This window comes from Spermophilus citellus, assembly GCF_964194105.1.
Source record: "Spermophilus citellus genome assembly, chromosome: 11".
Lineage (NCBI taxonomy): Eukaryota > Metazoa > Chordata > Mammalia > Rodentia > Sciuridae > Spermophilus > Spermophilus citellus.
Genome location: NC_138192.1, coordinates 56146871 through 56161981, shown reverse-complemented (window position 1 = coordinate 56161981; position 15111 = coordinate 56146871). Strand labels below are relative to the sequence as shown.

The window sequence follows — 15111 nt, the reverse complement described above, 5'->3', positions numbered from 1 at the left end:
CACAGATAATTTCTTAATCATTTTCAGGAGAATTTTTCTGAAAGACATATGTAGTGTGAACAGCCATTCTGCTCTTCCTGATGTTAATAGTACTCCCCAATAAGTAGTATTTCATTCTGATGCATCTCAAGGGACCAGAAAACATCTCTTTTCATGAACTTGAAGCAGCAGTTTTGCTCTGAAAAAGAATTTGCATGGAGTAGACCTGACTACATCCCAAACCTTTTCAATGGACAGATAGTTGTGGAATATCATTTTAGGTTTTATGAAGAAAGCATAGTTCTTATCCTTAAGGTGCTTTCAATATGTAAGAGAAATTCAAATAAAAAATTATGTATCACCAATGACTACTGCCAGACTTGAAATGCCCCGAATCCTGTGAAATATGCTAGTGTTATTTCACAGCATCTATTTTAGTTATTTCTTAATTAGTCCATGAATTCTTTAAAGGCAGGAGTTTTAGGAATGTGAGTCTGTGTTACCACACACTTGTTGGTTGATGTTTCAGATCATAGAGAATCTACTTTCTCTTTTGGTGAATTGTTTTCTTCTATTCTCCAGTGTCTTGGAATATCTCTAAGAGAATACCCAGATTTCCCCATACTGTTGCATCATCCATATATAGGTGGCATAATGACTTTCTTATAATAAGTTGATATGACATTATATAATTAGAGAATCTTAGGAAGAAAGCTGACTTTGAATAGTCATTAACTCATTCCCTGACCTAAAGCAGAAGTGTGACTTTATTTTTTCACTCTGTCACCAAATGTATGGTGAGGTTTCTTTCATGTTTCATATAGGCTGCAGATGAGGGTGGTCCCACACTTTGCTATTCACTGTTGGCAGATCTGAAGGTAGGGGCGGAAAAGAAATATCATTTCCTTATCCATTGCTAGGTTGACGACTGACACCTCTGTGACAAAAGAGAGATAAATGAGAGAAAAGTGTAAAAAATATATGTAATCAAAGTTTTATGTGACCCGGAAGCCTTCAGAAATGAAGAATCAAGGAAATGGGGATTCTGCATCTTTAGGTTTGCTCAAGAGTGGATGGGTGTGTGAAAGAATGGTTGGATAAGAGGGGATATGATCTAATGGTAACAATCCAGGATGGAGTTAGACCTGACTACATCCCAAACCTGGTAACAAACCTGGAGAATGTGGCAAGGCCAGTTGTGTCAGATTCTTCTTGGCACCGCTGTGTCTTCATCCCTTTTCTCCAAGTATAGGGCAGGACACCTATCACAGGAGAGTCTTGAAGAGAGGTCAGAGACACTTCTCAGCTTTTTAGTTTTCACAGATTCCAAAGTACTGTATTTTGGGGTTGTGTGTATAGAACCCCAACAGGAACAAGATCTTTTTCTGTAATAATCTGTAATCATCTGATCATGTGAAGCTGGATCAGCATGAATGAACCACCAAGGCAAAGTGATTTAGATCAATAACATGTAATGTCCCTGAATATCAAAAAGCAAGCCCTTTCAGGATAAAACAGCTGTGAGACAATGGAGAAGAAGACAGACAATAGGACTGACAGCTTAAAACCAGGGACTGAGATCTTTTTTGAGCAATACATTTTCCCCCAACTCTTGCTCCTATTCATCTCTTTCCATGGCTACTTGGAAATTAATGCCACCAAGTTTTTCAGTGACATTACCACTATATGAGTATTTTTCTACTGTAGAATTTAGGAAACTAGCAGCTCAGAAAATTTTATTTTAAATTTTTTTCTTGAAACACAGAATTTTATTTAGAAACTGTTTAAAAGTATGTGTGTGGGGGGGCAACCCTGTCAAAAAGACAGATGAAAAATGGGTTTCTGATAAAATGGAATTTTAGGGCAACAAAGATCTAAAAGGCTACATTGGAAGAATGGCTATTTACTTGTGTTTTTTGATATTTTTAATCAATGAATCTGGGTTCTCCTCTGAATTTCACACAGAGCATGCACTACACAGCAATTTTATCATAAAATACCTGTTTACTACATACATTTTTGGACAAGCTACCACCATAAACAGATCAACACAAATCCGTTAGTAGTGAGTAACATATATTTTACACAATTCTGCCAGACAAAGGGACTGAATAGGCCATGGGCAAAGCAAATAAGAGTAAAGAAATTGAATATTTTCAGTATTAGGAATCAATCCAGACATGGTACTGTAATTCTGCAAAAGAAATTAATATTTAGTAACACAATAGGGAATTTTCTCTCTAAAAGAGACTAGTGCACTGGCAAAGTATTTGGCTAACAGTGGAGAGCCATAAACAGCAGATATTGAAACCACCCCAGCCTTGTAGATTCCAAGGCAAAGATGGCCTTCACTGATCATGCCTTTGCTAGAGATCCAGCAAGAACTTGCAGCATGATCATCTGCCTGCTTACTTCCAATAGTAAGCAGCAAACTTAAAGAGCCAAAGAGGAGTCTTCAATGGGCAAGGGGAGCAGAGAGGAGAAACATGTTATTTGTAAACTTAAAAACAGAAAGAGAGGACACAATCCTTATCCAAATCTCAGAGATGTGGTCAAGTTCCCCCCAATAGGGGTTAGATTAAAAACTGGACAAAACATTTCCCATAAAAGAGAATACATAGAAATTTCAGGAATGAATTAAAAAAACCATCACATCTGGGGGCTGAAAAATACCTTCATCCAGGCAACCATGCATCTTGCTTTTAGCAGGGATGCAATTGATCAATGACACCAAATGGCTTTACAGAGAAACTTCTTAACTCTCCTTTTGAGCCAAAGCCTAGAACTGTGAGGATTTAAGCAACCCTGCAAGACCTGTGACAGCAGGTTCCAAAAGGTTCTGAGATTTGGCCCTTCTTTCCCAGACAAAATGTTAGACACATGTCATGTTACTCTATTTTGAAATATGGAAGCATACTTTTAAATATTCTTAAGGCATTTATTTATTGAAACATTCTCTGACAAGATTTCACATTAGTTTAAAACTCAAGTTGGTCTTTACATTTCTCTACTGAAGTCTCCACTTCAGCGGATTACATCAAAACACCTCCAGCAATCAGTTGACCACCATCCTCAAGGCGAGCCCCACCCATGGTCAACTTTTTTGTTTGTTTCCCAGGGGAATCAACTAGATGTTAATTCTAGTTTCTCTGCTGATGTAGGTTGTTAAAACTCTTCTTGTTCCTCCTTTGGGGCCCCTTCATAGGGTGTCACAAAGCCTTGGTCTCTGGCATAGAGAATGTCTACAATCCTCTGCAGTATGGGGTCACTTTCCCCCTCATTCTCCTGGCAAATCAATTCAATGTTCCTCAGCTTTCCGAAGTAGAAATCTCTCTCTTTCTCCAAACCTTCTACAGTATGCTTCAATACGTTGACCCGCTGCATCCATTCGGCTGCTTTGCTGTCGCCGTCTCCCATACCAGGATTCTTTCGCACCACCCCTGGGGCGACCTTGGGAGTTGCGATAGTTTTCCGTGTTGAAACGGTTCTCTGGGGAGCCGCATTGCTGGAATGGTGGGGTCTCTTCTGTTTGTTGGGAGCGGCAGCAACCAGGGAAGGAGTGCCTGCAGTTTCTTGACCTTGTCTGGCAGCTACAGGGTCATAGTCTTCTCCTTTATAGTTTGCATCAAAAAATTTCTTGAACCACTGCGCGAACTCAAAATTGTCCTGAAATTTTCCTTTCACTAATTTATCCACAGGAATTATTTTGTCAACTCCCATCTTCTTAAAACCTGCTTGTAGTATTTTGAGGTTCTGGATATATTCATGTTCTAGCTTGGCTTGGAATTTCACTTTCTTCAAGGCAATGGAGCCAGGGAATAGCATGTCCATAAACTGACAATAGGCAGCCCCGGAGCACAACTGTTTGATCTTTGTCACATTCAGCTGCAGGGACTCATTGATCCAGGCCAGCATGTCAAGTCGACTTAGGTCGGCCCCGGTCACTGCCATCTTCCGTTGAGTCTTCCGACTCCGTCAAACTGCCGATCCTGCCCAAGCGTGATGACCTCAGACGCACCCGCCCCGACGCCTTGTGACGTGCTGACGTAAGCCAGAATTAATTTTTAAAATAAAAAAAAATTTATTATGGATTAAATAAACCTGTCTGCATGCTGCTCTTAGATGCACAGTGACAGAATAGTATTTCAGTTGTAGGTATTTCTCTCTTTTAAAAATCAATATACAGGATTTTTTTTTTCCAAAAAAGTACCAGTAATAGGACCATACGAGTCCTCTGGATTCTATTATAAATTTCTGACTGTATGTGGTTAACATTAACAGGACATGCATTGGGGCCCATATGGAAGAAATTTATGCAATAAACATTTCTTGAATTACTATGACTGCTGAAGTTCCAGGTAATGAATCAATCATAGGTATATTCATTGTTATTGCTCAGGTGATAGGTTCATATTTCTGATTTATGAGATAGTATTTATTTTTCCTCTATAAGGGGAAATGGTAGCTGTTTGAACAGAAAAACAAATAAGCAAGCTTACTATGTCATGTAGTATCTCTAGTTTTAGTGTCAACTGAGAAAATTTGAGAAATCTAGTCTGTGTAAAATCACGCCAATGAATAGTCATATAAATATTACTACCAAAAAAATTATCTGGAGGCAGCACCAATGGACCATGAAGATGACTCCCATCCAGTGAACAATTACAGGGCTCTGGAGAGTTAGATAAAGGCTTTCATCAAGTCCCTGACTGGGGCTCAAACTCCTGACCTCAGCAAAAGAGCAGCTTGTTGGCAGATGTGAAATGATAGAGTAAGTACTGATGTCTCATGTTCATCTATTTTAAAGCTCTATTGAGAGGCTTCTGATTGTAGCTATGATGGAGGAGCTCTTATCGAATAACTTCTCACTGATATCAACTATAAAAGGTAAATAAAATACAAAGCAAGCCATCAACAGCATCAACAAAGCAGTCTTTATAGAGTCACTGGAGGATAATCCAGACAGTTGGATTTGAGGGACTAAGGTCCCAAAGAGAAAGAAAAAATTTAAGGTGGGTCCTATGTTCACTGCTGCTTTTAACACTCAAGACTTGGGGCGCAGGCTGGGAAGAAAGCAGCATCCTAGAGCTGCAGCAGCTTTACTGAGACAGAGATACAAAAGCTGGAATTTAGAGTTACTATGAACTAGAACTTGAATGCTCTTTGTGCTGAGAAGAGAAAACTGCAGAGAATTGAACCATTCGTTGTGCAGTTCTTCCTTGAGTGATTGATGACTTCTGGACTCTATATGCATAGGATAAGACATACAGAAACTTAGAAGACTGCAATTGCTAAAAGGCTAAAATAGCTAAGCTACAGATGCTTTGGCAATCTGACTGTACGGAGAAAAAACTGGAATTTAGGCTTCTTAAGGTATGTTCTTCATAAACACCCCAGACTTACATTTGAAACTCCTAATAGACCATGCTCCAGGAGAAAAGATGAACAATGGAAAAAGAAGAAACATCTCCCAACTATTTTATGTGACCAGTCTACCCGTTATTAAAACCTAGTAAGGTTATTCAAAAAAGAAAAATTTAAAAATCAAATCCTTTTATAAATAGAAATTCAAATCCTCAAGACATTAGCAAATTAAATACATCATAACCAAATTGACTTTATTCTAGCAATGCTTAATATTAAGAATTCAATCATAATATACTACAGTAAAAAATATAAGAAAGCAACATGATAATCTAAATAGATGCAGAAAAAGCATCTAATAAAACTCAATACCTATTTATGCTAAAATAGAGTTAGAAACAGGAAAAAATTCTTTATACTATAATTTATATCTCTAAAGAATTTATTGTTAATTGTTAATGGGAAAATAATAAATATATTTTGCTCTCAGGTCAGAAATAAGACAAAGGTGTGTATTATCACCATTTCTATTCAATATTGTATAGGGAGGCTTAATCAGTATAGTAAAGCAAACAAACACAAAATTATTAAAGTTAGAAACTCAAAATGGTTATTATTTGGAGATGATGGGATTATGTACATAGAACCCCCATGTGTATAAATAATCAGGCTTAACAAGTGAATTAGCAAAGTCACTTAATGCAAGGTAAATACATAAAACTTCTATTTTTTAAAATATAATAGCAATAAACTTGCAGATGAATTCAGTTTTAAAGAAATGATACCCTTTATGATGGCAATAAAAGCAATGAATACTTAAGAATAAATCTTTCAGACATGAAAATATACACTATTATTGAAGTAAATGAAAGAAGATAAATAAAACATATCATTTCCAATGCAAGTATGTTTGTTCATTCTAAATTGCTTTATAGATTTAACACAATTCCAATCAAAATTCGACCAGCATGTCTTTAAATGAAAATTGAAAACCTGATTCTAAGATTTTTATAGAAAAGTATGTGTCTAGACATACTGGAATAGTCAATACAATCTTGAAGAAGATTATAGTTGGAGAAGTTACACCATAAGATATTAGCACTTAACACAAAGCTCCATAATTAAAACAGTATGATATTGGCACAAAGACAAAAGCGACATAGTGAGTCTAAAAACAAATCTACATACATACAGTCACTTGACTTTCTACAAAGGTGCAGTTCTAACTTATTTTGAGAAAAGAGTTTTAAAAGTAAATTGAATCTGGTTAGTTTAATATCCACATAGAAAAACACAAATCTTGACCCCTACCTCACACCACATACAAAAATTAATTCTAGGTGAATTTAATGTGTTTGATTAAATATGGAATGGTTAAATGTAATATGTTTAAATGTGAAAAAAATCTTTTAAAGGTTAAAGTAAGACAAGATCTACACAATCTCGTGATAAGCAAAGGTTTTTAAAAAGGCTAGAAAAGCAGTAACTATAAAGGAAGAAACTGATAAATGGGAGTATGTTAGGATTTAGAACTCCTTCAGAACATGCAATGAAGCTGTGTGTGGTAGGACAATACCACCTATTCCCAATTCAGCTACTTAGGAGTCTGAGGCAAGAGGAGAAAAAGTTTTAGGCCAGTCTCAGTAACTTGTCAAGACCCTGTCTCAAAGTAAGAACTAGAAAGGGCTGAGGATACAACTCAGTGATAGAGTTCCCATGGTTTCCATCACCAGTATCACAAAACAACAACAAAGACATCCAATGAAGAGAGTTAAAACTCAAGCTACAGAGGGGTGAAGATATTTGTAGTATGTGCAACTAGCAAGGAACTTGTACTGAAAAATATTAATGAAACCAAAAAATAAAGACAACTAAATTAAAATGAGCAAAAGAAAACTTGACTAGGCGCTTAGTAGTGTATGCAAAGATAGAAGATAATATGAAAAGATGCCCAATGTCATTAGTTAACAGAAAAATGTATATTATAGCACAATGACATAACACTGGAGTGACTGAAATGAAAAAAAAAAAAAAACAAACAAACCCAAAACGTGACTGCATCAATTATGGTTAAACGAATAGAATAAAATAATACTTGCCTACACTGCTGAGTACAAATTAGAACAACTACTTTAGAAAGCTATTTGTAATATCTATAAAAGCTAAATGTACACATACCTTATTTAGATGTCTACACAACATAAATATATACATATATTTCTCAAAAGCATCTTTAATGTTTATATTATCATTATGTTTAAGAGTGCTAAACTGGAAACAATCCAAATGCCCATTAAAAGTGGAAAATATAAAAACTTTAGATAAATTTAAATGGGATATTGTGCAACACTGAAAAACATCAAATTATGACTATAAGTTAAAATATGAATATATCATATAAAATGTGGGTCAAAAGGGCAGAAATAAAGCAGTACATAACCATCTATGATTTCATTTACATGAAGTTGGACAACAAGCAGAACCAATGACTGTGGGAGTGAGAATATTGGTTACATTTGGAGGAGAAATGACTGTGGATGATTGAAATGGGACAGGGGGAGGCTTCTGTGGTATTGGAAATGCTCTGAATCTTAATCTACACGTTGGTCACCAGGGAAGGGAACATTTAGTTCAGGGGAACAAAGGGAGAGGAGAGGGAAGGGGAATAGGAAGGACAGTAGAATTAATCAGACATAACTTTCCTAGCCTTGTATTTGAATCTACAACCAGGGTAACCTGCATCATGTACAACCACAATAGGGTCCTAATTAGAATAAGTTAGACTCTATGTATGTATGATTTCCCAATGCATTCTACTATCATGTATAACTAAAAAAGAACAAATTTTAAAAGACCTTTACAGTCCAAAAAAAAAATCACATGACAACAAAAATATTAATTTCTACTATCTCTAAAATGGGAGATAAGTCTCCATAGCAGATGAATGCATCACTTTTGCTGCAAGAACTCTCAGGCATCACTTTTATTTGCTTGTGTGTTATTTATCTAAATAGTTGTTCAATAAATGACTTGAAGTGATATGAAAAAATAAAGCATTCAGTTCATAAAAATTTATTGAATTGTGTTATTTGAGGTATATATAGTGCTCTTCACTGTATGTATATAGTCATCCCTTTGTAGCTATACAAGATTGGTTTCAGGGACCCCATGGTTACCAAAATCCATGGATGCTCAAGTCCTGTGTACATTAAATCATTTTTAAATTATAATTCCTAATGTAAATGCTATGCAAATAATTGTAATACTATATTGTTTAGAAATAATGACAAGAAAATGTCTGAACATGTTCTGTACAGATGTAAAGATTTTTTGAATATTTTCAATCTACTGTTGGCTGAATCCACAGATGTGGAACCTCTGAACATGGATGGCTAAATAGATTACATTTCATTACAAAAATTTAACAACAAATACCCTCTGTGTATCTTTGGTCAAAAATTCAAAACATTTTAAGACATTAGGCTTTTGAGGCCATTTTGAACAAACATCTCCTAGTTCTAAATTTTCATAATTGGTTTAAAATTATACCTAGTGTAAGAGTAGAGTTGTTACTTAGAAAATAGGCCATAATTCTCAGTATCATCTTTATTATAGCTTTTCAATTTCAAACGCTCAAAGTAGTTATTTTATTTCCAGTGACTCATCAGCAATATATTCCACAGGGAGCTCTAAACGTAATTCAAGATTAATTGATGGTTTGGTTCTCAGGAAACCTGTGATGGCCCTGAACTGGTTTTGGTAGCTTAGGCAAGGCTCCAATTTAGTAAGGAAGTGGTTATGGTGTGGCTTCAAGGAGCTAGAGTGAGTTCCTCTTAGCTATGGGGCATCAAAGGAAGTCTGGTTGAATTTGACACTCTCTCTCTCTCTCTCTCTCTCTCTCTCTCTCTCTGTGTGTGTGTGTGTGTGTGTGTGTGTAAATGTGTTTTGCATGCTACCAATTATTAATTGGTAAAAGATGATCTGCTTTATTTTAGGGTCTTTAAATAAAACTATGGCTACTAAATGGCTGGATCAAATCTTTGAAATAATATCCTAAGAAAAATATTAAATTCTTCCAACCATGCCCTTCATTACTAGCTAGAGTGCCAATCAATGTCCCATTCACAGAACTAACCTCACTAGTTTCTTAAATAAAATATCAATGTAGCTTCAGTAAATGATGGACTGTATGTATACAGTCATCCCTTTGTATAACTAAAAATGATGGACTCATGATGCTGATATTAATTTTTAATTTATTCATCTGATCCTTCTATTCACATCACTACTACTCCTGTGGTATTCAACTGATCATCTTACTAATAACATTAAGGTCTTAACAGAAATACTGTAATTAGTTGCTATTGTTATACCTGAAAAAACAAATCAGTCACCTAATTATAAGGCCATGTTAACTTTTTGAGGAATGGAAAGCAGACAGCATTTCCAGAACAATGCTTCTGTCAGTGGCTCAATACTTCTTAGTATAATCCACTAGCAAATCAAATAGAGATTGAAAAAAAATTTCAGAATGAAAACTTTAATTCTTGTATTGCTATTATAGCCAAGAGAATGTTTTTATAAATTCTATAAGCAAAGAGCTTTCTAAAATTATGAAACTAAGAGTGGTGCATGCCTCTAATCCTAGCAACTTGGGAGGCTGAGACAGGAGGATTGTAAGAGGGAGGACAGCTTCATCTATTTAGAGAGGTCTAAGCCAGTTAAGCAAGACCCTGTCTCAAAATTTAAAAAATAAAAAAGACCAGGAGGTAGTCTGTGATAAAGTATCCCTGGATTCAATTCCCCATGCCCTCCACCCCCAAATTGTGACACTAAAAAAAAAAAAAAAAGAATAAAAGTGATTAACTTAGATTTCTGTCAAGGCAGAGCCTGTCATAAAAGAAGTTTATTTGTAAAGTGACCTCATAGTGCCAGAGTGAAGAAGAGGAGCAATTGCACAGGGAAGCAGTGAAAGTCAAACATGGATATTGTTATATTTTGGACATGAGGTGTCCCCCCAAATCTCCTTTGTTAGCACAGGAATATTCAGAGGTGAAGTGATTATATTATGAGAGCTGTAACCTAATAAGTCCATCCTGTAGGCAGGTAGAGCATGGCTAGAGGAGGTGAGTCACTGAGAGTGTCCCCTGGAAGGGTTTATCCTCTCTGCAGTCCCTTCCCCGTTCCCTCTCTTTGCTTCCTGGCTCCATGATCAGACTTGGATTACCTCACTTGGACCCAGAGCAAAGGGTCAACCCACCATTGACTGAACTTCTGAGACTGTTGACCAAAATAAACTTTCCCTCCTCTAAGTTGTTCTTGTCAGTTATTTTGGTTACAGCGATGAAAAGCTAACACAGGATATGCTCTTGAATTGGGCTCATTATAGGGGGCTGCTTCTTGATTCTGCAAGCTCCCCTGAAGAGCCTCATGAAACCAGCATCTGATCCTTCTATTCATGAGCTGAAAATATGGAAGCATTTAATCATTGGCTCTGGTCTCCAATTAGTCAAGGGTAACCTGAAGAGCGATACCTTATCTTTTTTTCCAGATCAAATGTGGTTGGACGTCAAGTGGCTTTTCATGGTTGCTCTACACTGCAGCATTATAGAGTCCTAGGGGTAGGCATGAGAGGTTCTCAGGGTAGGCTCAAGTGAGTTGCTATAAGATGACATCTGCATGAAGCTAATGGAAGGAAAGTAGGACTGCTTTGCTGAGCTCTAGAATAAGGAGTAGGGATGAGAAGAGTCAAAGTAGCATATGAGAAGCATCTGAAAACAGTTTTCATTTTTTAATTTTGATTTGAATTTACAAAAGCATAAGTAATTAAATCTAATTTGAACCACTTTTTATCTTAAGTGATAATTTTGTTTCATAAAAATGAAAAGTCTAGTCATGGTAGGGCAAAATATTTAGTGCAATGTAAAAATTCTAGGTTCAACTTGTTGGGTTGTAACTCAAGCTTACTAAATAAGTGTACAATGGTAGGATAATCACCAAGCTCTTCTACTCTCAGTTTACTAGTCTATAAAATTGGGAAAGCCACGTTTGCCTTATAGGTTTGTCAGGAGGATTGAGTGTACATGTATCAGGTGCCTAGAAGAGCGCCTGACTCATAATATCACTCATCATTAGTGTTATCCTAATCTTCACACCATTATCATCATTGTCATCATCAACATCATCATCCAGGGGCATAAATAATGTTTCAGAACTGTTTCCTTCACCTCTTGTGTAGATGGTAGGCTTACAATCAGCTTATTAGCTTGGAACCCCCCGCCCCAAAAAAGGAAAGCCATTTCTAGTAGAACATTCCTGGGGAGGACACTAATGGGCCTGATAAAGAGCACATGTCCATGTTTGTAGTAAACTGGTGGTGGTGATGGGGCTCTCCATTGGGTAGATCTGAATTTTGAGTTCATCCCTGCAGCTGAGAGCTGGAACTGACAAGGGATAAAGTCAGCACATTTCACCCACAGCACCCACAGGGAAGAGAAAATATGTAACTAGGTGATGGTGTGAGTTTACTGGGCTGTCAAAACAGAAAATATCTACCAACAACAGTATTTTAAATATATTTTAATTATTCTTGAATATTACTGTAGAAGTTTGTGGCACTACTGGCTCATCAGCAGAGCTTGATGAAAGAGCAATGTTTTGTCTTGAGTCTTTGTAAAACACACATATAGTCTCTTTGCTAACTGTATCATTGAAAATCCTAATGGTTATAAGAATGAGCATAGTGAAAAAATTTCAGTTGTTAGAATACCATATAAGATAAAATATCTCAGTTTTGATCATAAAATTTATATCTGTGGAATGATTTTTATTTAGATTTCTGTATTAGGTTTTCTAGAGGAAAAGAATCAAGAGGAAGTATGATTATAAAAAGGGAATTTATTAGATTGCCTTACATGACCAGAAGCTGAATAGTCCACAATGGCCTTCTGTCAGCTGGAGAGCTGGAGACCTGGAAGAACCAATAGCTGCACAGTCCGAGAAGGATAAATAGTGCTACCCCAGTTCAAGACGGAAGTCTTCTGGAAAGTCTCTGGAGAATCACTGGCAGAGTCCTCTTGGAAGAGTGAAGGAGCAAGAGTCAGGTGAATGCAGCAGAAATCAAGAACCCATTCAAAAATGATCAAGTGTGCATCTGCTGAAGCTTCCCTGTTCTTGCAATTTTTATTCAATCCAAGCCACTGTCCTATTGGATGGTGCTGCCCACGCTTAGGGAGAGTCTCTACCTCAGCTCTCTATCCCACATGTCAGTCATTCCTAGACACACCCTCATGGACACACCCAGAAACCTCTTAATCTTTGGCATCTCTTAATCCGATCAATATGACAATTCAAATTAACCATTACAATTTCTTATCAGCTCATCCCTGCCCCACATAAAGAAGACAATTTATCTTTTACTTCTTATTCTTCTTTCAATACAAACATGTAAACATATTGCTAGTTAATTATTAGGTTATTTTAAAAGATAGAGATATATATATAAAGTGAACTTCTCTTTTTTTTAAAGAGAGAGCGAGAGAGAGAATTTTAATATTTATTTTTTAGTTTTTGGCAGACACAACATCTTTGTATGTGGTGCTGAGGATCGAACCTGGGCGTGCCAGTCGAGCGCGCTAACTCTTGAGCCACATCCCCAGCCCATGAAATTCTCTTTTTTACACCATTTCAAAAATAATCACTGATAATGATTTGGTGCAAATATGCAAACCAATATTCTATTGATTTTTTTCCAATATTATAGTTGTATCACATCTAGTGTGAGATGATACATCTATGAAAATGGAACTATAAACTGAATTAGTATTGTGTATATTATTATTATATAGTAGGTTTAAGGGAGGTGGCACGAAAGTCATGATGTAAATCTGGACATTTCTTTGAGGTCCCACTTACTCAATTGGGGATGGTTGTCCTAGGCTGAAATGACATTTATATAACCTTCATAATGTCAAAGAATTCCTAATCACATTCTATTATTTGCTCTAGTTTCTTCAATCATTTCTTCTTAGAAGAACTATAAAAGTGGCATCTTTTCTTCCCAGGAGAACTATAAAAGTGGCATCTTTTCTATTCTGAGGAATTTTGCCTATAGTCTACCACTATGGATCAAAACTGTTCACCAGAATATGGAATAGTGGCAGAAATAGGATGGATAGAATGCTCATTAATTGTTGCTGATTACATTTTCATTTCTTTTTCATTCATTCATTCATATGAAATTCTAATATACATGACAGTATATGAACCAAAATAATAAATCTGTAATGTCATTAGGATGATATATCCAAAGCACTGGAGAACACCCTGTGAGAATGATGATTTCCTTAGCAGATGGGAGGAGGCTAAAATGTAAATGCCTTTGAGTGAGGGGGGAAGTCAGTACAAATGAAGGTGGGTATCCCAAACTTTCTTACCTGAGAAAGTATAAATCAAGATTCAGAGTAGAATAAAATGTTTTCAGATATGAAAGTATGTAAAAGTTGGCTTCTTATAAATAATCTTTTTAAAAATATTTTTCAGTTGCTGATAGATCTTTATTTTATTCATTTGTTTATATGTGGTGCTGAGAATCAAACCCAGTGACTCACATGTGTCAGGCAAATGCTCTATCACTGAGCCACAATCCCAGCCCTTATAACTAATCTTAAAAGAGGATATCAGAGAATGTGTTTTTACCAAATAAAAGTTAACTTAAAAAACCTAAAACCAAAGGATGGGTATTATAGTTTGGATCTTAAATGTTCTTCAAAGCTCATGTTCAAGGCTTGGTTGTCAGGGTAGCAATCTTCAGGGGTGTGGCCTTTGGAAGGTGATTGGATTGTGAAGGCTTTGTCATCGTGCATGGATCAATATATTTATGGATTCTAGCTTAATGAATTTTGGGCAGGAACTTTTGTTATAAAAGTGAGTGCTCTCTCTCTCTCTCTCTCTCTCTCTCTCTCTCTCTCTCTCCTCCTGAGCAGTCATGATGTGACAGTTTGCTCTATTCTGTGTTCCCCTCTACAACATTTTGTGTTGCACAGTCACCAAAAGTAATGGATCCAACCAACCATGGACTGAAACCTCTGAAACTATGAGCCAAAGTAAATATTTCCTCCATCTAAGTTTATTTTCCTCAGGTATTTCGTCACAGTGATGAAAAGCTAATACAATATGGTCCAGGGAACAGGAGATTGAGCATGAGAGAAGAGATAATAATACTTAGGGTGGTGTTGAAAAGAATTCTTGGGACAACAGCTACACAACAACTCTACAAAGCAATCTGTCTAGATTGTAATGGGAGGACTAGAGTCTCCAGAAGGAATGCCTTAAAGAAAAAAAATGAAAATGAAAACTAAATATGTTTCATCTAAGTTATCAAATTCATTAGCATGAAGTTTTTCACAATATTTCCTCATTTGTTTTTAATACTTAGTCTACTTCATAATAATATCACTTTCCTCTTTCTTAAAACTTGTAGTTTGTATTTTAAATTTTTTTTCATGATCATGTGGCTAGAGGATTATCAATTTTATTGATTTCAAAGACCTAGCTTTTGGTTCACTGATCCTCCCTTTTATTTTTTTTTTCAAATTTTGATTTCATTGATTTCTACTCTGGCATTTGTTAATTTCTTTTTTGTGCTTATTATTTTTCCTTTTTTTCTGCTTTATTGAGGTAGAAGACGACTTGATAATTTTTTTTCAGATGTAAACAGTTTGTGCTGTAAATCCTCTTCTAATTTCTGTTTACCAGCATTGCACTCAA

At 36.1% G+C, this 15111-nt stretch overlaps 1 protein-coding gene across 1 annotated transcript; it reads right to left on the bottom strand.

The window, feature by feature from the left end:
* Positions 1-3144: 3144 nt before the first annotated feature.
* LOC308630527 (microtubule-associated protein RP/EB family member 1-like) lies at positions 3145-3930 on the bottom strand (the record flags this gene model as incomplete). Its single annotated transcript, XM_081260625.1, has 1 exon — positions 3145-3930. The coding sequence occupies one exon, from the start codon at positions 3928-3930 to the stop codon at positions 3145-3147; it is 786 nt and encodes a 261-aa protein (XP_081116751.1).
* Between the last annotated feature and the right edge of the window lie 11181 nt (positions 3931-15111).